Here is a 13,373-nt window from a genome sequence, read left to right on the forward strand (position 1 = left end):
CGGGAAATAAAAAATAAAGAACTCACACAGATTTTATCCTGCTGGGTATTGTTTAATCATCATATTATCCAATTATGTTTGTTTTAATTTTTTCTATTCCTGTTTCAGTATTTCTAAAGACCCCGACATTGGTGATGTATAAGTTATTGATCCAGCTCTTAAAGGGGCCAAGTCACCGACCCTTTAGGGACATTTCATCCATAGGGGAGGTCGGCGTGTCACCAAGTCACGATTGAGACAAAAGAGATCCACTCAAACCATTACACTCCTAGCCCGGTGCGCTAATGGCCTTAACAACGAGCTATTAAGAGCCATTGCTGTACATCAAGTCCTTCAATGCCATTTTTTTCATCAAGTGAATGTTTTATTATATTTTATAGGATTTTCAATTATTTGGCCCAAATTTAAAAGCCGGCGTGGCGAAGTTGGTAGAGTGGCTGTGCCAGTAATTTGAGGGTTATTGGTACAATCCCCACCTTCTACCATCCTAGTCACGTCCGTTGTGTCCTTGGGCAAGACACTTCACCCTTGCTCCTGATGGGCCCTGGTGAGCGCCTTGCATGGCAGCTCCGGCCGTCAGTGTGTGAATGTGTGTGTGAATGGGCGAATGTGGAAATACTGTCCAAGCGCTTTGGGCTCCTTAAAAAAAGGGGTAGAAAAGCGCTATACAAGTACAACCCATTTACCATTCCTCTATTGTTTCTCTTTTAACTCAACTCCCAGTAGCAGTATTTCTTCGCAGACTTCCTCCGCCGCATCCCCAGGCCCTCTCGTCTCATTATTGCCTCTGTCTTTTTATTAGGCCCATTAGGGCTCTTAGGAGGCCTGTAATGATGGCAAATGAATAGAGAGTGAACTGCTGTCTGTTTTAGTCGCCTCACTTCCATGCTTCACTGACAGTCACTTCATTGTGCCCAATAGACCTTCAATTACTGATCCCATTTGGATACACGAAAGACAGAAACATGTGTAGTGTTACACAAGTACACAAGTGAGTCGAATGCCGGCATCTAGTGCGGGGCTATTCAACGACATAATGAAGAGGGACGCAGTTTCAAGAGACCAAAGGATCAGGGGCTGAACATCAAAATGTTGATGTTTCGTCAAAGAGCGCCTCCACAGGTTAGATTTCTTTGAGACTACGTTTACTTAATTGCAAAGTAAACACATCAGCTTTCACACTGCACTGTCAAGAAATGCATCATTCCGCTCTTTGCTACTCATTTTCAGACTGTGCAGCCTGTTTAAAGCATGAAGAAACAGAAGCTCCAGTTTTTTGGGAGGATTGATGTTCTTTCTTTTGAATTATTTCTCTTACTTCTTCCTTCATTAGGATTTGTAAGAGTGAAAATATAAACATCAAACAAACATCACAAAAGTATAACATCCATTTTGTACTTTACATAAATAATGTCCATGGTGTATTTTACATAAATATGAATAAAAAATTGGCCATAGTGTGTGAATGTGAGTGTAAATGTTGTCTGTCTATCTGCGTTGGCCCTGTGATGAGGTAGCGACTTGTCCAGGGTGTACACCGCCTTCCGCCTGATTGTAGCTGAGATAGGTTCTAGGGCCCCCCGCGACCCAGAAGGGAATAAGCGGTAGAAAATGTATGTATGTATGGATGGATGGATGGATAAATATAAGGTTTAGTCTTAATATACTCAAATAATTAACTTAATGTTTACACACATAGAAATTACACATTGTGACTTATCACTCAATCAATAAAGTACTATCTATCTATTATCAAAATTAAACCTAAAGTGTAGCATTGTCGCCCTCTACTGGTCAAATTTAGCACTACGTGTATTACACGAGGTTGATCGACAGTTAATCTCAGACAAAAAACAACACAACCATGAATACAAAAGACATCACAAAGTCAGCTATTTGAATACAAAACAAACTATATTTATTTATGCACATATTATATCTACTTACAAATGTTTCACCAAGTTTTGGTGATGATTGATTGATTGATTGAGACTTTTATTAGTAGGTTGTACATATTCCGTACAATTGACCACTAAAGGGTAACACCCGAATAAGTTTTTCAACTTGTTTAAGTCCACGTTACTCATTTCATAAAACTTACACGCTGGGATTTCTACCATTGTTGCCGTTTGTCTGGATCAATGTGTTCGTCTTTTAAAGGTCCGCCAGAAAACAATGACTTGTTTGGGGTAGAACATTCAATCTTTGTTGTCCAGTTGTTGTTCAAGAGTCATTTTTTAATTTTTTTTTTTTTTTTTAGATTTTTTTTTCCTGGGTTGAATGAGTAGTCTTCTTCTACTCACCCGATTGCTGCTTCACTGTGACACATATGCCTCGTTGTTTCCCCTACGGGGTGGCGGGAGTACTGCATTCATGATCAACCCTAGTTTTAATGGTTTCATCAAGCCTATTTGAAAAGCTTTGTTGACTAGTCCTGGTGTTTTGGATTATTTTTCTAAGAATGTGCCTTTTCAGGGGCACACACTTCCCCATAAGGCAGTAAAATCATGTGGTTTCTCCAAGCAAATCAGCAAAGAATCAGGACCATCACAATTTCAAAAATCAATCAATCAATCAATCAATCAATCAATATTTACTTATATAGCCCTAAATCACTAGTGTCTCAAAGGGCTGCACAAACCACAACACAAACCACTACGACATCCTCGGTAGGCCCACATAGGGGCAAGAAAAACTCACACCCAGTGGGACGTCGGTGACAATGATGACTAAGAACCTTGGAGAGGACAATTAATCAATTAATTGTGACAAAATAAAAATGTATACTTAGTTATATTTGTAATTTTGTTTGCAAGTGCCAAATTACTATATTTTATATGTTGGTAAAACTAGGGCTGCACCGATCAGTCAACATAATTGATGTTGATTATAAGAATAAATCAACAAATGTTTTTGATTGCTTGACAGGAGTGTTCATTTTGACACTTTTATACCTTGATGTATATAATTGCCACTAAATAACACTAACAGTACTGATAAAACTTCTCCCTATGTTTACCGGGCACATCTTGCACTTTAAAGGCCTGATGTACTAAGATCCAAACATCACGGGCTAATCAGCGTGTGCAATCTGTAAAATAGTGTGTACTATTAGTGGGCGTGTTGCGTGCAATTTACTAACACTGTGTGTGCAATTGAAAAGTGGTGCGGACGCCTTATTCAAATTAAGATTTTACGTGCACTATACGGGGCATCACCATGGAGACACTCATTTACTGCACATTCATGTTATGCTCCTATCTGCAGCATAACACAAGCAGGACACATGAACTACTTTTTATGGGAATTTTAGAAAAGTGGTGTCATCTACATTGACACCACTTTATTTTATTTTATTTTTTTTTACAGCTTTAGGTGTGCTCATTTGAGAGAGGCATTGCACTTACCGTGTTTTCTGGACCATAAGGCGGGTCTATTCTTCACACAGAACCCACACTGGATTATAGGGCCCATTAAAGGGCTCATATTATGATTTGTTTTTTGTAAATGCAAAACACTTCCTTGTGGTCTACATAACATGTAATCGTGGTTCTTTGGTCAAAATGTTGCATGGATTATGTTTTACAGATCATCTTCAAGCCGCTTTCTGACAGTGCTTCAGGATGCGCCGTTTTGTGGGCGGTCTTATTTACGCGGCTCACCTTTTTGTTATAGCGGTGTAGCGTGCAAGGACGGGGGTGGAAGAAGTGTCAAAAGATGTAGCTAACTGTTTTAATGACATTCAGTCTTTACTTGAATCAATACCAGAGCAACAGCCCCTCATCCGTGGCTCACTAGTGCAATAACAACGCCGGAAATGTATCCTGTGAAAAACCGTCCGACCGGAACTCTTTAATAACTAAAGTTCCGGGGGTGAATCATGTAAACTCACTACACTGATAGTTTTTAGCGCTTTCATAGTGAGATGTAAGTAAGAACTTTACGCTACTTTTTATTAGAAATGGCAACAACAGAGGGTGAATGTCCCATAACAAGAAAATAGCTGAGATAGGCGCCAGCGCCCCCCGCGACCTCGAAAGGGAATAATCGGTAGAAAATGGATGGATGGATAGAGAAAAATAAGAAGTTTATCGACTACGGCACAAACTACAGTGGACGGACATGCAGATCTTAAATACAAATCAGCAGGTACCAGAAGGTAAGAAAAGTTGGTTTTACATAATATTGTGAAACAAAACACCAGGTAATATGTTTGCTAATGGGTGCCATTTTGCGGTCCTTATACACACGCCATAGTAATACTTGTATCTCTGAATACGGTAGCTGTAATGGGCCAACAATCCATCAAGTGGTGCGGTTTCAAGGTCGTACCGAAATATTTGGACAGATTTTTGAGCGCCGTGTATAATGTTCTTTATTTTAAATGCAACATTTAAAGTTTTGGTGTCGTTTACTGGCATCATAGTGCAGTCTGCACATATATTTTATGTGTGACTGTCATCTACTGGCCACCCATCATTACACCATGTACCAAATAAAATTGCTTCGTGGTCGGTAAGCATCACCAGAAGTATTCCATACATTAGGCGCACCGGGTTATAAGGCGCACTGTCTATTTTTGATAAAATGAAAGAATTGTAAGTGTGCCTTATAGTCCGAAAAATACGGTACTCTGCTCAAGTAGCAAAAAATGCATATTTTTTCTTTTTTTCATACAAGAAATAGTTTAGTAATATATATTATAAGTAAAGAAGACAAAGATCATGAAGAGACATTTGAAACTGCTCAGTGGCCTGGTGGTTAGAGCAGGGGTGTCAAACTCAAATACAGAGTGGGCCAAAATTTAAAACTGAACAAAGCCGCGGGCCGAGGTTGAACAAATTAATCCTTTAATGGGGACCCAAACAAGTTTTGCATTGAATATTGACCAAGCAAGGCTTATATAACTTTATAGTGACATGCAAAATCGAGTTTTAAATAATAATAATAATAATAATAATAAAAATATCAATGGCATATCAAATAAAATAAAAATACAAATTGCAGGCCTCTTTTCGACGGCGGGTTTGAGTTGGGGTGGGGTTTGGTGGTAGCGGGGTTGTATATTGTAGCATCCTGGAAGAGTTAGTGATGCAAGGGGTTCTGGGTATTTGTTCGGTTGTGTTTATGTTGTGTTACGGTGCGGATGTTCTCCCGAAATGTGTTTGTCATTCTTGTTTGCTGTGGGTTTACAGTGTGGCGTGTATTTGTAACAGTGTTAAAGTTGTTTATACGGCCACCCTCAGTGTGACCTGTATGGCTGTTGACCAAGTATGCTTTGCATACACTTGTGTGTGTGTATGAGCCGCATATATTATGTGAGTGGGCCGGCACACTGTTTGTATAGAGAAAAAGCAGACGTGGCGACATGTAGAGAACGCCAAAGGCAGTGCGTTTACGGCCCGCCCCCAATATTATTGTCCGGGTGGAAATCAGGAGAAATTCGGGAGGGGCACTGAACTTCGGGAGTCTCCCGGGAAAATCGGGAGGGTTGACAAGTATTAGTATTAGTGGTGAATGCGGTGTTACAGCGGCGGGCCAGCTCTAATGTTAATTTGGTATTACCTCAAGGGCCAAATGAAATTACACGGCGGGCCAAATTTGGCCTGCGGGCCAGAGTTTGACACCCATGGGTTAGAGTGTCCGCCCTGAGATCAGTTGGTCGTGAGTTCAAACTCCTGGGCGCGGCCACCGCTGCTGCTCACTGCTCCCCTCACCTCCCAGGGGGTGAAAAGGGGGATGGGTCAAATGCAGAGGACAAATTTCACCACACCTAGTGTGTGTGTGACAATCATTGGTACTTTAAATCAGTGGTCTCCAACCACCGGGCTTGATTGGTACCGGGATGCAGAATAATTTTTTATTCATTTATTTAAAAAAAAAAGATGTTTAAATTCTTGTATTTTTTATGTATTTTTTTTTTTATTAAATTGACATAAAAAACACAAGATGCACTTACATTTAGTGCAACAACCCAAAAAAACTACCTTTTTCTTGACAAAAACCTCCCTTTTTCATGACAAAGAAAAAAAATAAAATTTTAATAAAAAAATTATAAAAAATTATTCTGCGGCCCGGTACCAATCGAGCCCGGTGGTTGGAGACCACTGATATAAAGTACCCCCCTACACCCCCACCCCTAACAGACCCCTGCTGGGCCGCGGGACAAATTATCAAGCGTGGACCGGTCCGCAGCTACAAAAAGGTTGGAGAGCACTGCTTTAAATGACTGACTCTGTATGTAAATAAAACATGGTTGCTGTCCAATAAAATTAATTGTATCTTTTCTTTTCAAAAAACTTTTTTTCCTAGTTTTTTGTCTTACAGATGTATATATATATATATGTGTGTACAATTTAATCAAAAGTTTCATGAGGATGCCTTTAATTAGTGTTATAAATGTCCTCTTGTTTGAAGTCACTTGGGCTTAGCACGCATTGATCTCATGTGATCACACTAAATACTTTGTAAGCCTGGCTGTAAAAAGTTTCTTTTGGGGGCCAGAGTGTTGAATTCCTGATGCACGCGCTACAGTGTTTGCATCCTGTGATCGCACAGTCGCCCCAAAACCCTCAGACCCCCGCCTCCCCGCGGTCCTCCTCCACCCACTCAGCTAAACGTGTACCGGATGTCCTCCATCAGCTGTCGGATTGTCAGATCGGAGGCTGGGATCGATGCCCTTTCGCATTTGGTGGACTGATTACAATCTACTAATCAATGGCTACCTCCCCGAACGTGCCCCCTTTCTGTGAGGCTCCTCGTTTCTCCATTTGCTTGATAAGAAGCGTCTTTTAAGTGCACAATTCCCGTCCATATTACCTCCCGTTTAGGCAAGTCTGGTGGTCAATACTCACGTCCGCTTTTCTGTCCCAATCACCATGGAGGAGTGAAGGCTATTGTGGTGGTCTGGGTCCTTTTCAGGTGTCGGCCCGTTTGATGCACGGTGTCCTACAGGCGACAAGATGGGTCGGCAACAAGCAATTAATTAGTTGTTTTTGCAGAAAACCGCTTTAAAACAGCTCCGTATGCATGAGAAAGTACAAAACCCAAAACCAGAGAAGTTGGCATGTTGTTTAAATTGTAAATAAAAACCGTACACAATGATTTGCAAATCCTTTTCAACTTATATTCAATTGAATGGACAGCAAAGACAAGATACTTACATTCAAACTGAGAAACTTATGTTTTTTTTGCAAATAATCATTAACTTACAATTTAATAGCAGCAACAAAAAGTTTGCACGGAGAAATTTTTACCACTGTGTTACACTGCCTTTCCTTTTAACAACACTCCGTAAACGTTTGGGAACCGAGGAGACCAATTTTCGAAGCTTTTCAGGTGGAATTCTTTCCCAATCTTGGTTGATGTACAGCTTAAATTGTTCAACAGTCTGGGGTCTCCGTTGTGGTATTTTAGGCTTCATATTGTGCCACATATTTTCAACGGGAGAAAGATCTGGACTATAGGCAGGCCAGTTTAGTACCCGCACTCTTTTACTACAAAGCCACGCTGTTGTAACACTTCGCTTGGCAGGGGCGTCCATGATAATGTTGCTTGGATGACAACATATGTTGCTCCAAAACCTGTATGTACTTTTTCGCATTAATGGTGCCTTCACAAATGCGTAAGTTACCCATGCCTTGGGCACTAATACACCCCCATACCATCGCAGATGCTGGCTTTTGAACTTTGTGCCTAAAACAGTCTGGATGGTTATTTTCCTCTTTGTTCCGAAGGACACGACGTCCACAGTTTCCAAAAACAATTTGAAACGTGGACTCATCAGACCACAGAACACTGTTCCACTTTGCATCAGTCCATCTTAGATGAGCTCGGGCACAGAGAAGCCGGCGGCGTTTCTGGGTGTTGTTGATAAATGGCTTTCACTTTGCATAGTAGAGTTTTACCTTACACTTACAGACGTAGCGACGAACTGTAGTTACTGACAGTGGTTTTATGAAGTGTTCCTGAGCCCATGTGGTGATATCCTTTACACATAGATGTTGCTTTTTGATGCAGTACCACCTGAGAGATCGAAAGTCCGTAATATCATTGCTTACGTGCAGTGATTGCTCCAGATTCTCTGAACCTTTTGATGATATTACGGACTGTAGATGGGGAAATCCCTATATTCCTCGCAATAGCTGGCTGAGAAATGTTATTAAACTTTTCGACAATTTGCTCACACATTTGTTCACAAAGTGGTGACCCTCGCCCCATCCTTGTTTGTGAATGACCGAGCATTTCAAGGAAGCTGCTTTTATACCCAATCATGGCACCCACCTGTTCCCAATTAGCCTGTTCACCTGTTGGGATGTTCTAAATAAGTGTTTTTAATGAGTAGTCCTTAACGTTCTCAGTCTTTTTTGCCACTTGTGCCAGCTTTTTTTGAAACCTGTTTTCAAATTTGAACACAAAATATCTTGTCTTTGCAGTCTATACAATTGAATACAAGTTGAAAAGGATTTGCAAATCATTATATTCTGTTTTTTTTTTATGATTTACACAACATGCAAACTTCACTGGTTTTGAATTTGTACGTCACACAACCGAGCAGCAGAAGAAAGCAGTAAGGAACAAAGTACTGAGCCAGCATTAATACCGCTGATAGGTTCATGTCAACAACAGTAACTTTCACACCGGAAATGTGATACTAAAAAATATCAGGAGGTCGCCTACAGCCACAGCTGTTAATGCCCATGTTGTTGTTTTTTTCCCCAGGGTTCTCCACGCTCTCCCTGGCCGACCAGATGAGCCTCCTCCAGAGCGCCTGGATGGAGATCCTGGTGCTCAGCATCGTCTTCCGCTCACTGCCCTGCGAGGACGAGATCGTCTACGCTGAGGACTACGTGGTGGACGAGGAGCAGGCGAGGAGCTCGGGCCTGCTGGACCTGCACATTGTCATTCTGCCGCTGGTGCGACGCTACAAGAAGCTGCGCGTCGACAAGGAGGAGTTTGTCACGCTCAAAGCCATCGCGCTCGCCAACTCAGGTGAGCTCAGCCAGTCGGTAAAAACAACCCCATAATGACAATATGAGAAATATATGTTTTAAATTTTTGCAAATGTATTAAAAATATTTTTAAATAGGGTGCAGTATAGCTCGGTTGGTAGAGCGGCCGTGCCAGCAACTTGAGGGTTGCAGGTTCGATCCCCGCCTACCCCATCCTAGTCACTGCCTTTTTTTTCCTTGGGCAAGACACTTTACCCACCTGCTCCCAGTGCCACCCACACTGCTTTAAATGTAACTTAGATATTGGGTTTCACTATGTAAAAGCGCTTTGAGTCACTAGAGCAAAGAGCAATATAATAATAATTCACTTCAATTAATTTCTATACTTTATAATAGGGGTAGGGAACCTATGGCTCGCGAACCAGATGTGGCTCTTTTGACGACTGCATCGGCTCTCAGATAAATCTGAGCTGACACTGCTTAACACAATAGGTAATGAATAATTCCACTTGTAATCAAAGTGTTAAAAATATCGTTCAAAATATAAAACATGCTCATGCATTTGAATCCATCCATCCTTTTTCTACCGCACTTGTTCAAGAAGTTGCATTAAGGGTAAGAAGTGATTTATTTATTATTGATTAGTTTAGGGTTTGCCCTCCCGGGGTTTCTTCAGACCACCAAGTACTGACATGAGAGCCTGTTTCAGGGTTGCAATATTTATTTTTTTCAATAAGTCTCTCCGTTGCTTTCCAGCAATTGTCTTTTTCTCTTTCGTTCTCGCTCGCACTCTGGCTCCAGCCCCAACCCGCGTCTCTCCTCCTGGCTGCTGCTTATAACAGAGAGACAGGTGATTAGATAACAAGGCCCAGGTGGACCATGTACGCACCTGTCGCTGACTTCGAGGCCGGTCCTGCCACACCCTGCTTCGCTGCAGGCCCGCAGGCCACGCCCCCTCCACAGTTACCTTCAGAATAACAATGTTACTACAAATAATAAGAGAGCTATTATACTCTAGACATGTTGGTCTTACTTAAAAATGCACACTTTTAGTTGTGTCCGGTGTTGAAAAAAAATATTATATGGCTCTTACGGAAATACATTTTAAAATATTTTGATTCTTGGCTCTCTCAGCCAAAAAGGTTCCCGACCCCTGATTTATAATATCGGATATCGGCAAAAAATCCATCATCGGACATCCCTAGTTACTATATTATTTATTGTAGGTCCATAAAAACAGTAAAACAGAGAACTTCTGTCATATAGAGGATCTTTGGCTAATGTTAATGAAGTAGGTCTGTCAAAACAGCTGGGCACTGCTCTAAATTAGAGGATCTTTGGTGTGTGTTTTTGTACTCAGTACATTAAACGTGGGGGACGGCTTGGCGCAGTTGGGAGAGTGGCCGTGCCAGCAACCTGAGGGTTCTTGGTTCAATCCCCACCTTCTACCAACCTCGTCACGTCCGTTGTGTCCTTGAGCAAGGCACTTCGTCCTTGCTCCTGATGGGTCGTGGTTAGGGCCTTGCATTGCAGCTCCCTCCATCAGTGTGTGAATGTGTGTGTGAATGGGTAAATGAGGAAGTAGTTTCAAAGCGCTTTGAGTACCTTGAAGGTAGAAAAGCGCTATACAAGTATAACCCATTTTCCATTTAAAAACAGTAAATCAGGGCACTCTCATCACATAGAAGATCTAATCGACTAGTGTTTTGTTTTGTTTTTTTGGCAGTATTCCATTAAAAAGGTGAGCTCAACCTGTCTGTAAAACAACAGTGTGCCCCTGGTTTATAGAGGATCTTTGACTTGCATTTGTGGAGTAGGGCTTCAAAACAGCAGAGCGCTCTTCTTATGCAAAACATCTTTGACAAGCGTATGTTTTTTTTCAGGAAGTAATTAAAAACAGCAAAGCAACTGGATCTTTGACTAGTGGTTTTATACCGGGTCCATGAAAACAGGAATGCAGAGTGCTCTGTTCAAATGGAATATCTTTGACGAGTAATATATATATTTTTTTGCAGTATGACTCAATCAAGCAATCAAAGTTTATTTATATAGCCCTAAGTCACGAGTGTCTCAAAGGGCTGCACAAGCCACAACGAGGTAGTTAAAAACATCCGCCCAATCCTGTTATATAAAGGATCTTTGAGTGGCGTTTCGCAGTATGAACAAGTGATTCAGTCACATAATGAATCTTTGACTCGTGTTACGAGTGAAAGTAACAGGAGTAACACGACATTAAGACAAAGACACATAGTGTGCCTTTGTCTTAATGCAGGGGTGTCAAACTCATTTTACCTCAGGGGCCGCAAGAAGGAAAATCTGTGCACACGCAGGCCGGACTATTATATTTTTTATTATATTTTATATATTATATTATATATTATATATTATATATTATATTATATTATATTTTATTATATTATATTATATTTTTTTTAATTACCGACAGCGGTAAAGTTTAGATCCATAAAGGAAAGAAGAAAGTGAAGGAATGTTTATAACTGAATACATTTACATATGCATAAAATTGTTTTCTTTTGTATTATTTTTAATGAATTAAGTAACGTTTATGACAGCATCTTTCCAAAACACAATATAGAAAGTGAGATATAACAGAATAAAGCATACATTTATCATTTGTTTTCAAAACAGTTACAAAAAAGTGGGACCCCAAAAATGTACTGTGAGACCCCAATTAGAAAATTCTTAGCGCTAACACTGATGGAGTATCCATCCATCCATCCATTTTCTACCGCTTATTCCCTTTCGGGGTCGCGGGGCGCGCTGGCGCCTATCTCAGCTACAATCGGGCGGAAGGCGGGGTACACCCTGGACAAGTCGCCACCTCATCACAGCGCCAACACAGATAGACAGACAACATTCACACTCACATTCACATACTAGGGCCAATTTAGTGTTGCCAATCAACCTATACCCAGGTGCATGTCTTTGGAAGTGGGAGGAAGCCGGAGTACCCGGAGGGAACCCACGCAGTCATGGGGAGAACATGCAAACTCCACACAGAAAGATCCTCAGCCTGGAATTGAACCCAGGACTGCAGGACCTTCGTATTGTGAGTATTGGTGCGTGCAAAAGGGCAGCAGGCAGCTGTGGCCTGCGGGCCGGTTCAAATACTAATTATCCCGGGGGCCATAGATAATTCATTCCTTTTATAAATGTTTCTACCATGTTTCATTTTTCATACATTTTTAAAGCTATTCTTATATCTATCCTATGTAGTAACTCTTGATTTTCTACCTTTTTTTTGCAACTTTTTTTTAATGCAATTTTCATATGAGGCTTGTATTGTAGTAAATCTGGAGTGAAGAATTGTTTAGATAAACCTTTAAATTTTGTCAATTTGCAATTTGTTTTTTGTCAAAGTTTTGTAATCATCATTCCTTATGATATTTTTTTTGCTAAAAGATTTTTGTCGTTTGCATGTCCTCGTGTTCATTTCCATTTTGAAAATTCCTAGCGCCAACACTGATGGCCGGGGCCAGAGATGATAAATTCGCCGGTCAGATGTGGCCCGTGGGCTTTGACTTTGACACCCCTGCCTTAATGTATGACTTCATGACTCCATTCATGACTCCTTTTTGGCAAAGGAACAATTTCCCGTGTGGATCATTAAACTTTGTCTAAGTCTAAAGTAGAAGTTTCAACGTACGAGTCTTGCTGTGATATAATAGTGACGTAAAAAGACCACATCCCAATCTTGATGAAAAATTCATCCATCCATCAATTTGCTGGAGCCTATTCCAGCTGCACTCGGGCAGAAGGCGGTGTACACCCTGGACAAGTCGCCATATCATTGCAGGGCCAACACAGATGGACAGACAACATGACCTGCTCAGCGCTCATGTAGTCCACCCTGAGATCGGTATGTCGTGAGTTCAAACCCCGCCGAGGTCATACCAAAGACTATAAAAATGGGACCCATTACCTCCCTGCTTGGCACTCAGCATCAAGGGTTGGAATTGGGGGTTTAAATCACCAAAATGATTCCTGAGCGCGGCCAACGCTGCTGCTCACTGCTCCCCTCGCCTCCCAGTGGGAGGAACAAGGGGATTGGTCAAATGCAGGGAGTAATTTCACCACACCGCGTGTGTGTGTGTGTGACTATCAGTGGTACTTTACTTGAAACATTCTGTGATTGCAAACTATCAAGCAGAACAGGTTGTAAGATAATATACACTTTATTTCATCCGTCCATCCATTTTCTACCACTCGTCCTTTTCGGGGTCGCAGGGGAGTGCTGCAGCCTATCTCAGCTGCATTCGGGCGGAAGGCGGTGTACACCCTGGACAAGTCGCTACCTCATCACAGGGCCAATACAGATAGATGGACAACATTAACACTCACATTCACAATCTGCCATAAAACCTTCACTGACAAATATCACAGATTAAATTTTTACATTGT

At 41.3% G+C, this 13,373-nt stretch overlaps 1 protein-coding gene across 1 annotated transcript in view; it reads left to right on the forward strand.

The window, feature by feature from the left end:
* esrrgb (estrogen-related receptor gamma b) overlaps positions 1-13,373 on the forward strand; it is a 134,802-nt gene that overhangs the window by 99,192 nt on the left and 22,237 nt on the right. Inside the window, exon 6 of the mRNA XM_061900447.1 lies at positions 8,722-8,991. Within this exon, the coding sequence (XP_061756431.1) occupies positions 8,722-8,991 (270 nt within the window). The remainder of the gene's footprint in view (positions 1-8,721; positions 8,992-13,373) is intronic.

Source organism: Nerophis ophidion, linkage group LG05, assembly GCF_033978795.1.
Source record: "Nerophis ophidion isolate RoL-2023_Sa linkage group LG05, RoL_Noph_v1.0, whole genome shotgun sequence".
Taxonomy (NCBI): domain Eukaryota; kingdom Metazoa; phylum Chordata; class Actinopteri; order Syngnathiformes; family Syngnathidae; genus Nerophis; species Nerophis ophidion.